This window comes from Erythrolamprus reginae, chromosome 2, assembly GCF_031021105.1.
Source record: "Erythrolamprus reginae isolate rEryReg1 chromosome 2, rEryReg1.hap1, whole genome shotgun sequence".
In the NCBI taxonomy this organism is placed as follows: domain Eukaryota; kingdom Metazoa; phylum Chordata; class Lepidosauria; order Squamata; family Dipsadidae; genus Erythrolamprus; species Erythrolamprus reginae.
In genome coordinates, this window is record NC_091951.1 from 236,175,801 (window position 1) to 236,188,304 (window position 12,504).

At 33.5% G+C, this 12,504-nt stretch overlaps 1 protein-coding gene across 2 annotated transcripts in view; it reads left to right on the plus strand.

Moving 5' to 3' along the window:
* PAX5 (paired box 5) overlaps window positions 1–12,504 on the plus strand; it is a 308,938-nt gene that overhangs the window by 157,828 nt on the left and 138,606 nt on the right. For both annotated transcript variants that reach the window (XM_070742266.1, XM_070742267.1), the window contains one exon: window positions 1,219–1,348. In XM_070742266.1, the coding sequence (XP_070598367.1) occupies window positions 1,219–1,348 (130 nt within the window). The remainder of the gene's footprint in view (window positions 1–1,218; window positions 1,349–12,504) is intronic.

The window sequence follows — 12,504 nt, forward strand, 5'->3', positions numbered from 1 at the left end:
ATTGTTACAGTCATGTATATAGTTGGCTTGCTAATTTCTTTATTGGTTCTAATATTAATTTTCTGCTTGGCAATAGATTGCCACCTGTTCCATTATTTGAAGGAATAAGTTTACATTTACCAACTTTTTATATATTTGTGTGAGATGCACTATAATTGTGAAATGCAATTTTATTTTAATGCATTATACTGTAATGATGACATATTCTATGATTAAAGTGCTCATGTCTCACAATACTTTTCTTGTTTGGGAACTTGTTGAATGGTAATTCTATAATGGACAGTCCAACAAAGGATGTGTTGCAGTTTAAAAACTTTTTTAAAAACTTCTAGTGCATGATTAAACAAAGCAAAAATATCATAGTCATGCTTATTAATTAATGGCTTTACAGACAGAAACTGTCAAAACCTTCAAGCTTGTAGAAGTGATACAGAAATTCTCATGCTTCTCTCCCAATAATTAAAAGTATTTTTAAAGATTACCTTGTGATTTGCTTTAGGAAGTGCTGGTGATTTGTCCGCCAAATAATCTGAGAAACTAATTTTTTAAAATTAATCCAATAACCGAAGTTTGCAGGATTCATGTTGTTTTAACATCTCACCATTGTTTGAAACTGTTTCATTTCACACTGCATCTGAACAGCATAAAACGTATCAGGAAAGACTTAATGAACTCAATCTGTATAGTCTGGAGGACAGAAGGAAAAGGGGGGACATGATCGAAACATTTAAATATATTAAAGGGTTAAATAAGGTCCAGGAGGGAAGTGTTTTTAATAGGAAAGTGAACACAAGAACAAGGGGACACAATCTGAAGTTAGTTGGGGGAAAGATCAAAAGCAACATGAGAAAATATTATTTTACTGAAAGAGTAGTAGATCCTTGGAACAAACTTCCAGCAGACGTGGTAGATAAATCCACAGTAACTGAATTTAAACATGCCTGGGATAAACATATATCCATTGTAAGATAAAATACAGAAAATAGTATAAGGGCAGACTAGATGGACCATGAGGTCTTTTTCTGCCGTCAGACTTCTATGTTTCTCAGTAACAGTAAAATTAATCTTCAAATATAAAATCATCATTACTACCATTATCACCCCATCAAGGCCCTCACTGCCAGTATAGGGATGAACCACTTAGCTTGGTTTCATCATACATTAGAATTTAATATATGGGAAATGTTACTAAATTATCTCATTTTTCTTTGAACTCAGTCAACAGAATATTCAGCCATGACATCACTAGCTGGTGGATTAGATGAAATGAAGGCCAATTTAACAAGCCCTCCTTCAACAGATATCGGTGCCAGTGTCCCAGGACCACAATCATATCCTATTGTGACAGGTAAGAAAATGAAATACTTTTAAAAGAATGTATGGCAAAACTGATGCTTATGATGATAGTGTATAAGGTTTGCGATAGGAATATGAATTTAACAAATGCTAATTTTTAAAAAATGAAATGAAACCCATGATACTGAAGGCATCCGTAGACCTCAGAACGCTTTATTGGCCAAATGTGATTGGACACACAAGGAATTTGTCTCAGGAGCTTGTATTCTATATAGATATTCTACCTGTTTATTATTTCTATGAATAATTGCTTTGTATTTGTGAGATATACCAAAACAACAAAATAACTTTGTTGTAAAAGAGATGAACAATTAATGTTTAGAGACCATATACAGCCTAAAGCTTATCAGAGCATCAGAAATGATGCCGTTAAATTGTGAAAGCATCTTATTAAGAAACAAATGCCCCCAAACCCAAGCAACACTAAATTGAAGCACTGACTTCTTTGTGGTTTTACCTACTAGAAAGAATGAAAGAAATATGAGCCGGGGTGGTGTAGCAGGTAGAGTGCTGTACTGCAGGCTACTATAGCTGACTTTAGATGTGTAGGTCAGCGGTTCAAATCTCATCATTGGCTCAAGGTTGACTCAGCCTTCCATCCTTCCGAGGTGGGTAAAATGAGGACCCGGATTGTGGGGGTAATATGCTGGCTCTGTTAAAAAGTGCTATTGCTAACATGTTGTAAGCTGCCCTGAGTCTAAGGAGAAGGGTGGCATAAAAATTGAATAAATAAATAAACATGCCCGTATTCGCAAAAATAAATAAATAAATGCTAATTGAATGGGAAAGATGGAAGGTACCAAAGTGATATCCAAAGGTCCAAATGAAATCCCTATCACTCTTGGTGACCCCTTATTGCAACTCTTTTGTGGAGTGGTGACTGTATTGCTATAGTCTTTCTTTCTTGAGCAGCAAAGGGGTTGTGGAATGAAGACTTTACTGGTCTCCTTGAACAGAGGCTATCTGATGCTTCATTCCATCCTTATCCCCTAGAATAAGGGAAGAATGAAGCCAGCTCCTCTGGAGCCAATGCTTGAAGACTTTGAAGGCAAATTAAATGACAGATTCCCAAGGAGCTGCATAAACCTAGTGGCTGAAGCACTGGGAGAAGAAACATAGGAATATGTCCTTGTCTGTCTGTAGAAGTCATGGAAGACAGCATATGAATTGACCCAATACATTTTTCTTCCCCTGTCTCTGACTTTTCCTGTAGGTTCCTATTTTAGTACACTAGATGGATTGTAAACAAATTCTTTGCATGAGACCTAGAACTACATTTGATCAATGTGTATAACTAAGTTTCATGCCATCTTGTTCAAAACAAATAAACACATAACCCACAATTTTCTGCACCATGCCTATTCTATTCAATCCTCCACTCAGGAAGGGGAAGATTATCTATCAACACAGCTAATGTTACTGAAGTTTATTTTTTGGTTTAATAATTTTTCTTCGTTGTTTTGATAGGTGTTTATTCTAATTTGCAGTAGCATTTTTAGCTCCAACTGTATTTGATAAATTGTTTGTATTTTTATTTTTTAATTATTGATTTTAAAAATTTACATTATTAATTTTTTATTTTATATTGTTTGCAGAGCACTGAACATTTATTTTGTAAATACATTATTTTATGTCTCTTAATATAACAAAAATATACAAAGACAAAAAGATACTGAAATTTAAAAAACAAAAAAGGATAATATACATAATATAGATAATATAATATTATCTATACATAGATAATATAAATTAATACTACATATTAGATTATGTATTTAAAGAGAAAATAAACTGTGTTTCTCGGCAACAAATTATATCTTGACTATACAGAAAATGAAAATTGGTTGTTTTTAAAAAATTATATAAAATCAATTGTAAACACAGATCAGCAATCTGAGATTTAAATCTGGTTTAGCAGACTAATTTCAATAAAGAAGGCAGTAGTTTTAACTATAGTCCAGTGGAAATCTAGATTCTTCATACATTGTTAAGTTCCAAATATCTGACATATGGTTCAATATAACACTAACTACTTTATGTCTTATTTCTTCTCAAAATTGAATTAAGAAACTGAATAATATTGAACCAAAATGGAGCATCAGTGGGAAAGGCTCAGAATGTGTATTTAAAATTTAAAATTTCTAACATTATAATATTGGCACCCATTCTTTACTAAATAGTGTTTAGTATACTACAAATATATCAGAAGATCAAGAGACATACAGACAAATGCTTCATTTAAAAGTAACATAATCAATTTACATAGAGTATTATAACTCAGTTTTCTTTCTTTGTTATAATAATCCTGTCAATTAAAATAATAATAGCTTTAGAATCTTAAATATTCATTCAATAATAACAATAACAATATAATTTAATGATTAATTAAAAGTTAATGTTATTACATTAATAAATGCTAGTAATGTAATAAGTTTCATATGCTGCTAATGTGTTCAATTAATCAGTTAATCATAAACATTTTAATTGGATATATTTCCATTAATCAGTTTTCAAGTTCTTCCTGCAATATTGCAAAGATTGTTAGAGAATAAGTTTAGCTAAGATATTAGTACCCTGTCTTGGCTACAACACTCAATCCCGGATTGTTTCAGATATCAATTACAAGACTAGAAATAAAATCTTTCTTATCGACATATTTTAAATATATCTTGCAGTCTTTAACGGCAAATATTTTCTTTCATAAATAGGGAAAAGGAATAAAAATTAATCCAAACCTCTGCCAAATAATAATAAAGATGTGTCCATGAAAACTTTGCAAAGGAATCACTTATTCAATTAGATATGAAAATATATGTCAGTAATAAACTCTAAATCTGAAAATCAAAACTTTATTCTCTATAAAAATTGTTATTTTGATAAAGAAAACTGGGAAATTGTCAGATTAATATAATGATTTTCATATCCTTAAAATACCCAAACATATTTAACATCCACATACCTCTAAAAATGAGTATTCATTTAATCATACTTTATTCTACCCACCCCCATAAAAGCATGTAATCATTTGTTAATATCAATCATAATTTGTGGCAAACATTTTGAAACACATACCTTTACTGACCTGGAAATCTTCCTAAAAACAATAATTCCAAGAAGAGAATTCAAACCTTATATGAGGTCCCAATCTTTATATCTTTCAATGGATACATTAGATCCTATTGGACATATTAACAGAATTATTCCACTTAGTTGAATAACTTACCAAAATGTACTACATCCATCTATTTTGAAAAAGAACTTTAATATTAAAAAAATAAGTATATTATATATATATATATATATATATATATATATATATATATATATATATATATAACAGCATATAAAAACAATTTATGTTTACCATCAACCATCTTATTGTCCAAGATACTGTTCAGATTTTGAATCAAACAGGTCAGAATTTCCAAAGTTAAATGTAAAAGGAGACAATAGTCATTCTTGACATATCCCACAAAACATTCAAGTGAGTCAACAAATAATTTCACTGTATTAACTCTGGCTAATGGAACTCAATTAATTAAAAGGTATTTTTCCAATTCAAATATTCAGACTTGTAGCTAATAAATATATGACTTACGTGTTATCACAGCACAACAAAATTTACCGCTGTCTTTTCCTTCCGCCTCTCACCCAATTTGTACAATATTCTACCCAACATGAGCAATGAAGACTTTACTTGCTTTTATGTCATATACCTGGATCTGAAGTAGAAGATAAAGAAGATTTAATTAGCTATGTTTTATGCAGGTTATTTCACTGCATGACAAATGATGACCATAGGGGTGAATGTGGGGGGAAGGGAACAGAATTTCTGTTTGTCTGATAATGAGCTAGAAATAGCTCTGTGTATAGGCTTGGAGATATAGTCCTTAGCTTGCATTTATTGTGATCCAAATGTGGATATTGTTAAAAGAATATTGAATTGTTGAAATCCTTTCGTGATACAAATGTTGAATTTAAATATGTAGAAGTGGAGACTAGTGGTAACTATAGGCATTGCAGACAACTGGATATGTGACCCATTTAGTCCTCATAAACTTTCATGGTTTATAAATATTGTGAACACAAGCATAAAAGAATGATATACATAAAAGGACCCAAACATATACAGCATATCCAAATAAAATGCTGTATATAATGTATGGAATTCATTTATGTAACCCAAGAACTAACCAACTCTATTCTTCCCACCATTGCTTTTCTTTCAATCCTTAAAAAAAAATCTTTTACAATACCTTTTGCTTTTCAGTGATATTTTCATGTATTTTATAATCACTGTTCATCAGATTTTGCTCCAAAGTTCTTTCATAAATGGATGAAACTTACTGTATAGCAGAACAGAGCAACCAGAGTAGCACTGAAACTAACATATTATCTTACCTTGATCAACTTTACCGGAAAGCAAGTCATTTCCATTAAATCATCAACATTATTTAAGCACACAATCTACCTAAATGGTGCTCTGTACTGTAACATATTTTGCACAGGAGCCCCATTATACCAGCCTTCCAGGAGATATATGAAGTTTGCTATCAAGGGGTTTCCACTCATAACAATAGTTTATTTATTTCTTTATGAAGACTAGAGCAAGTACAGAGAAATAGGATTTTGGGGTTTTTTTTGTTAGAATGTTTTTACTTTCTATTGTTGTGATTCTTTGCCCGAGTCAAAACATTCCACTGATTTTGAAGGTTCCTGAATGGGGCATATTAAACCTAAATTGATATATTGTATTATACTTCATTAAGGCAGGCTATGGTGTTGTTAATAGAAGTCCTTGGCAAGATTTACCTTCATCCCTCATCTGTCATAAACTGTCAGTTGGTTTCAGCATTGTAGCTACCTAGGCTAAATACCAGTTAGAGGCAGCTGGATGGTCAGAAGGATTTTCAGCTCTTCTTCTCAGTGCTTTTTGAGTTTGAAACAAACTAGCTGGACAAGCAAAAGAAATCAGGTAGCCAAATAAACCGAAGGAGGATAACAGGAGTTGTAGAAGAAAGATGAATGTATTTGATGAAAAAAATAGTTTGCGAAAGGCTTCTATTACAGTGGTACCTTGATACTCAACTGCTTTGTAACACATCACATTTGGTACTCAATGCATTTTGATGAGAAAATGTTGTCCCAGTACTCATTGTTGGTTTAGTATTCAATGCACAAGCTATAGCATGTCGGTGTTGGCTGCCTTTTACTACATAATTCACTACATTATTCTTTATGGAAAAAATTATTTGATACTCATCATTTTTGTTACTTATTGTATCTCCTGGAACCAATGAGTACCCAGGTGCCACTGTATGCTTATGCATCATGTTCAAGTGTTTAATAAAGCAACACAGTAGAGTTAATAGGATTCTGTCCTGAGGAATCTGAAGATCACTGCAAGATCAAGTTACAATTCTTCTACTAGATGATCCCATGCTTGTATACTTGATTTATATATTAGTTGATAATCTGGAAAGTAAATACAGGATTAATATTTTAACAAACTATATTACTAAATATTTATAGTAACCTACGAAGTATTCAATTGGTTTCTAGTGCTATTGTGTCCCTGAGTGACTTCGTCTATGCATATCGTGTTCTAAACTTAAAATACATATTAAAATGATACTTGAATGTTTTGGTACTTTAGAATGCTATTAGCATGATATTTAGGAATTCCAGAGGACATCTTCCTTTCCCTCTGAACTCTTTCTGTGCTTCTGTTTTGGACTGAATGCCTCAGAACCAAAATTGTCCAGGAGTGCTTAATGTAATGTTTAATCCATTGCAGGAAGGACTATATATTTCGAAAGGGAAAAAAGGCTTATGGGATACAACTTTTAAAATGTTCATTAGGATGATGTAAGTCAAAGACACAACTTAATGTCATTTACAGGCTTAGGCCATGAGTTTTATAAACATCATAAGACTCTATTATTAGGGTTTATAGTCCAAAACATCTGGAATGCACTAAATTGTTCTCATCAACTAGAGATCAAGCAAACCAATTCTTTATCTTTTTATTTAGTCCCCCCCTTTATAGCATGCATTAATCATTCTATGTGTCAACTGCTCTTAACAGATTCCTGATATCATATATTTTACTCTCTTTGTAGATCCTTTACAATTCTCATTTTTGACTTTCTGACTTATGTTCTGTCGGGCTCTCTGGCAGGCTTCTCCCAAAAATTCACAGGTACAAATTTCAGACACACAAACATTTGAAAATTCAAAACAATGTTCTTTATAATGAAAAGTCACTTAAACTAAGCCCTCTTTTGGTATAGCAAAGAGCACTCGTCTCCAAACAAACTGATAATTTGTACAAGTCCCTTATCAGTTCTGTGATACTTAGCTTGCAGCTGTGAGGCAATTCACAGTCCTTCTTCTTTCACAAAGTGAAACACACTTTGCTCCGGTTTAGTTTCAAAGCGGGGAAAAATCAGCACACAGAGGTCAAAGTCAGCAAAGCAGGCATGAAACACAACGATCAGATAATCCTCCACAATGGCCAAACCCACAGGCTGCTATTTATAGCAGCCTCACTAATTACCACAGCCCCACCCAACCACAGGTGGCCTCATTTTCTTTGATAATAATCTCAGTTGTTGCCTATGCATCGCTCTCCGCATGTGTGGCTGTATCATTAACTCTTGTTCTGAATCCAAGGAGGAGCTAGATAATTGATCTCCTTCTGAGCTGTCTGCCACACTCTCCTCCTCCCTGTCACTCATGTCTTCTTGGTCAGAGGAGCCTTCATCAGCAGATTCCACCAGGGGGGGGGAAACAGGCCTGCAGCATGTGGATGTCTCCCCCACATCCACAGTCCTTGGGGCAGGAGCTAGGCCAGAGCTAACCACAACAAGTTAGAAGGAAGAAAAGTAATAAATCCTGGATTTTAGCAGTACTGCATCCTTCTCTCCTCCTGCTTTAAATAAAGAGAATAGTTGGCATTAGTATGAACTAGAGAACTAAATTCTCCAGATAATAATGTTTGCTTTCTTAACAGCATGTACTTTCTTGAAAGCCACAGGCAATTTTGCATCAAAATACCCCAAAATATTTAAATTCATGAATATATAAATTTATTTTGGGCATTTAATCATCCATATATGCTTTTAGCCAGAAAGAGACATAGTTGCTGTAATAATAAATACAGTGTTCCCTCGATTTTCACGGGTTCGAATTTCGCGAATAGCCTATACCACGGTTTTTCAAAAAATATTAATTAAAAAATACTTCGCGGTTTTTTTCCTATACCAATGACATCATATGTCATCGCAAAACTAATAATTTTTGCAAATAAATAACAACAAAAATAATTATTGTTAATAAATAATTATGTTTATAAATATCAGGATCACTAAGTGTCTTATTCAATGGTGAGTACCAGTAATAATGGTGACTAAATGGTTGTTAAGGGAATGGGAAATGGTAATTTAGGGGTTTAAAGTGTTAAGGGAAGGCTTGTGATACTGTCCATAGCCAAAAATAGTGTATTTACTTCCGCATCTCTACTTCGCGGAAATTCAACTTTCGCGGGCAGTCTTGGAACGCATCCCCCGCGGAAATCGAGGGAACACTGTAATAGAGAAAAAGTGTTTAATATAATCAAGATCATAATTTTATAGGTATCATCAGTGAAAATTATAATTATACCGCATAATATTAATTCAAGTTAGTATTAAATATGCTGAATTATTACTTGGTTTTAAGTACTCCACCTTAAAATACCATAGATAATTTAAACACACACCCCCACCATCAAAATGGCAAGTAAATTAAGGTTGCTCCCTCTTCCAAAGGGAAATAAATAACTGTCAAAGCTAATTTACATATGATTTATTTAGGCATGTACATAAGTCTGGTGAGTTGAAAATGAGTCTACCTCCTCATAGTACACCCAAGCATACACACAAATACATACCTCCACTCATATACAAACAGTCTTTCCATCTCCATTACAATATTAGTAATTAAAAACTTTTCATTCTGATGGAGAACGCTTGGTCTGGAAAACTAATAAGGGAACAATAATTATTTAAGCTTAAATTAATTTAAATAACTATTTTAACTGTGTTACTATTATTGTTTTATAATTTATATGTTGTAACTCCCAGGGAAATTTAAGGGACTAAGGAAAAGTAGACTAAGAAGTAGACTAAGGAGAAGTGGAGCAATATTAATCTTAATAAATACTAGCTTGCCTAAGATCATTTCCCCTATTGATATTAAAGAATTGATAAATTGCTGTCACTATTTGCAATCCATCTTCTGATTAAAGAACAAAGTGAAGGCCAATTTAGACACAAAAGAGAACAAAGCTGTTTCACTTTTAATCATTTTATAGAAATGATGATCTTTATCTCGATCTGACTCAGTGACATATGTTGATTTGGTGAACCTAAATTCATGACTGACATGGACTTTGAAGTGGGGAATTCCCAATTTATCACATTATCATACTAATTCTCAATTTCTCGATGTTATTTTTCTTCTGAAGGAAAAAAGGGGAGATTTTTAATTAGTTCGAACAATAGAATCAAAAAATGTGCGAAGACAATTTACAAATAATCTAGTCGAACCCTCTGTTTAGTAAAGGACTAATTAATTTACTCCTTTACTAAACTTAATTATCCCTGACAGATGGCTACCCAATCCCGGTTAAAAACCCACAGTAAGGGCAAATCTGTCATGATGGTTGGAGCCTTTCCTCCTAAATATATAGCATGCTTCTAGAACAAATTTGAACATTATGTTTGTATATTGGAATAAAAACCTTTATGCCGGACATAAAATGTTTGCATCTGCATATGAGCATTCTTGAGAATGAGAATCTAATCTGAACAATAAATTTATTTGTTTGATTTCTAGGCCGCCCTTCTCCTGAAACTCAGGGTGGCTATGAAGGAAGTTTTACATCTATAAGAGAAAATAAATTTATACATTTACAATTCATTTTACAAATTAATTAATCAATTAATTAATATTAATTGATTACAAATAATTCTTTCTATTCAAATAAATACTTGATAGGAAAAGGCAGTGTTCAGCATCTAATTCTGCTTGGAAAGGAATCATCAGCAGATCTTTGAGTTTACTTGAAACAAACTATTAACCCAAGATTAGCAGTCTAATATAAAGGAGCAGGACACCAAGAAAATTATTCATTCTGCCTTTCATGGTGAGTAACTGTCAGATACTAGAGAGTTGGTGCCTCTGAAGTCACATCACTAATATGTAATCAGCAAAGTATAAATTACCGGAAAGTATCCAGTAGGCCACTTTTAGTTTGAAAGTAGCTGGAAATATAGTTTAGGTAGGCCAACATTTATTTCTGCAGGGCATTTTAATGTTATTAAATGTAATGTAACTTTAAGTATGAGTACAGCATTAGTTCTGTTTAAGGTAGCTTATTTGTACATTAAAAATACAATAGAATAGAGGATTATTGGAATTATAAGAGAAAGAAAATAGAATAGACCAGACAAGCTTGACGAACCTATCCTTATATATATATCTATTACAATCACACCCACCCACAAACTCCTGTTAAAATTCTGAAAATTGCCATTTCCTCATTAAAAGTTAAACATAACATATAGTTTGAACTATCACAAATATTTTAACTTTCAACACCATAGCATATGTGTTAGGACATCTTCATTTTGTGTGGGAAAATCAAATGTGGTATTATGCATTTCTTTTTTTTTTTAAAAAAGGTTACAAATGAATTATAAAGAGTGGCAGTAGTTATTGACCAATGGAGGAAATACGTTCTGTTTCATGAAAATAAAACCGCTCAATTCCTTAGTTCTTCACAATTCAACACCCAGCAGGATATTATTGTGTGAAATGCTTAAAAGCCCCCATATTCTGGGATGAAGAGAGTTTGAGAAATGGGTTTTATTGTGGCCAAGAAAACTAATCTGGTTCTTTTGATAGGGCTGAGATCTGCAGTTCAAGCTTCAGCAGTTTTTATGAGAATGTCTAGGGACGGAGCTTGGCTTCCATTCACAAACTGACCTACGTCTAGTTTGCATTGTGAGTCCTGAGTTCTTAAGCCAACTCATAAAATAGTTTAATCAATGCAAAATAGGCTGAGAACCACGCAGATAAGAGAATTATGGCCACAGTGTTTCATTGTCCTTGCTTTCAAGCCAGGCTGGAGTAGGAAAGCAGCGCTGAGAAATAATAATGTAAAAGATCCCCAGTGCAGCTGTGGTGTCAGCCTGGGCTTTGCATTTCCTAGCAGATTTGCAGATCTGATCTGGGGTAATATCATTTGATTGAAAAAAAAAAGAGAGAGAAAGTACTGTTTAGACATTGGCATTCACATCAGCAGGTCCATAAAACTAGACCTAAATTATGGCGAAAGGAAATTTTGATGACACTTTTCTAGCCCGCTTCATTCACCAACTTGCTTGTGGTTATGGACCAGTGGCTGAACATCTGATTATAAAACTAGTTGATTTCTCTCCATCGTTTTTATGCCACATTAAATATTAAGTTAAAAAAAAAAAACCTAGCTCTTACTGCCTGCTGCCACGGTTCATAAGCATGCTCTCCATTTGCAAGCCAATGACATGTGCCCAGCTTATTACTGCTATAGTCAGCATTTCCTGAGCAGACCCTGATTGTTACTAATTACCTGCAGATGCAGTTTCTTCTCTCGGCTGTGCTGACTTCAGCTCGGCTGCTATCACTTGGAGAGGACAAAGTGGCACCGAAATTGACACCTTTGCTTGCCTCTCCCGGAAGGCCCCGGGGACAGAGTGATGCAAAACCACAGGGCCATTCCGGCTGCCCCTGGTTGGCAAGACACTTTGCATTAACTCTGCCAAAAATGTGCTGAACAACCTAGCAGGAATGAGATTTTTAGAAATATCCATTTCAGTATGATACTGGATAATTCTGTACAATATGAAATAAAATATAAAATATTTTATCTAAAAAATATGAGATAAAGTAAAAAAAACAATGAATTTCTGTACGTGTCAGAATGACACACGATATTTGAAAAGTATCCTTTTCCCTAACTCGCTTTCCATACAATATTTTAAATTGTAAATTATTAGATTTGTCATGAACTGTTTTTATTGTGTTGTGAGCCGCCCCGAGTCTATGGAAAGCGGCGGCATA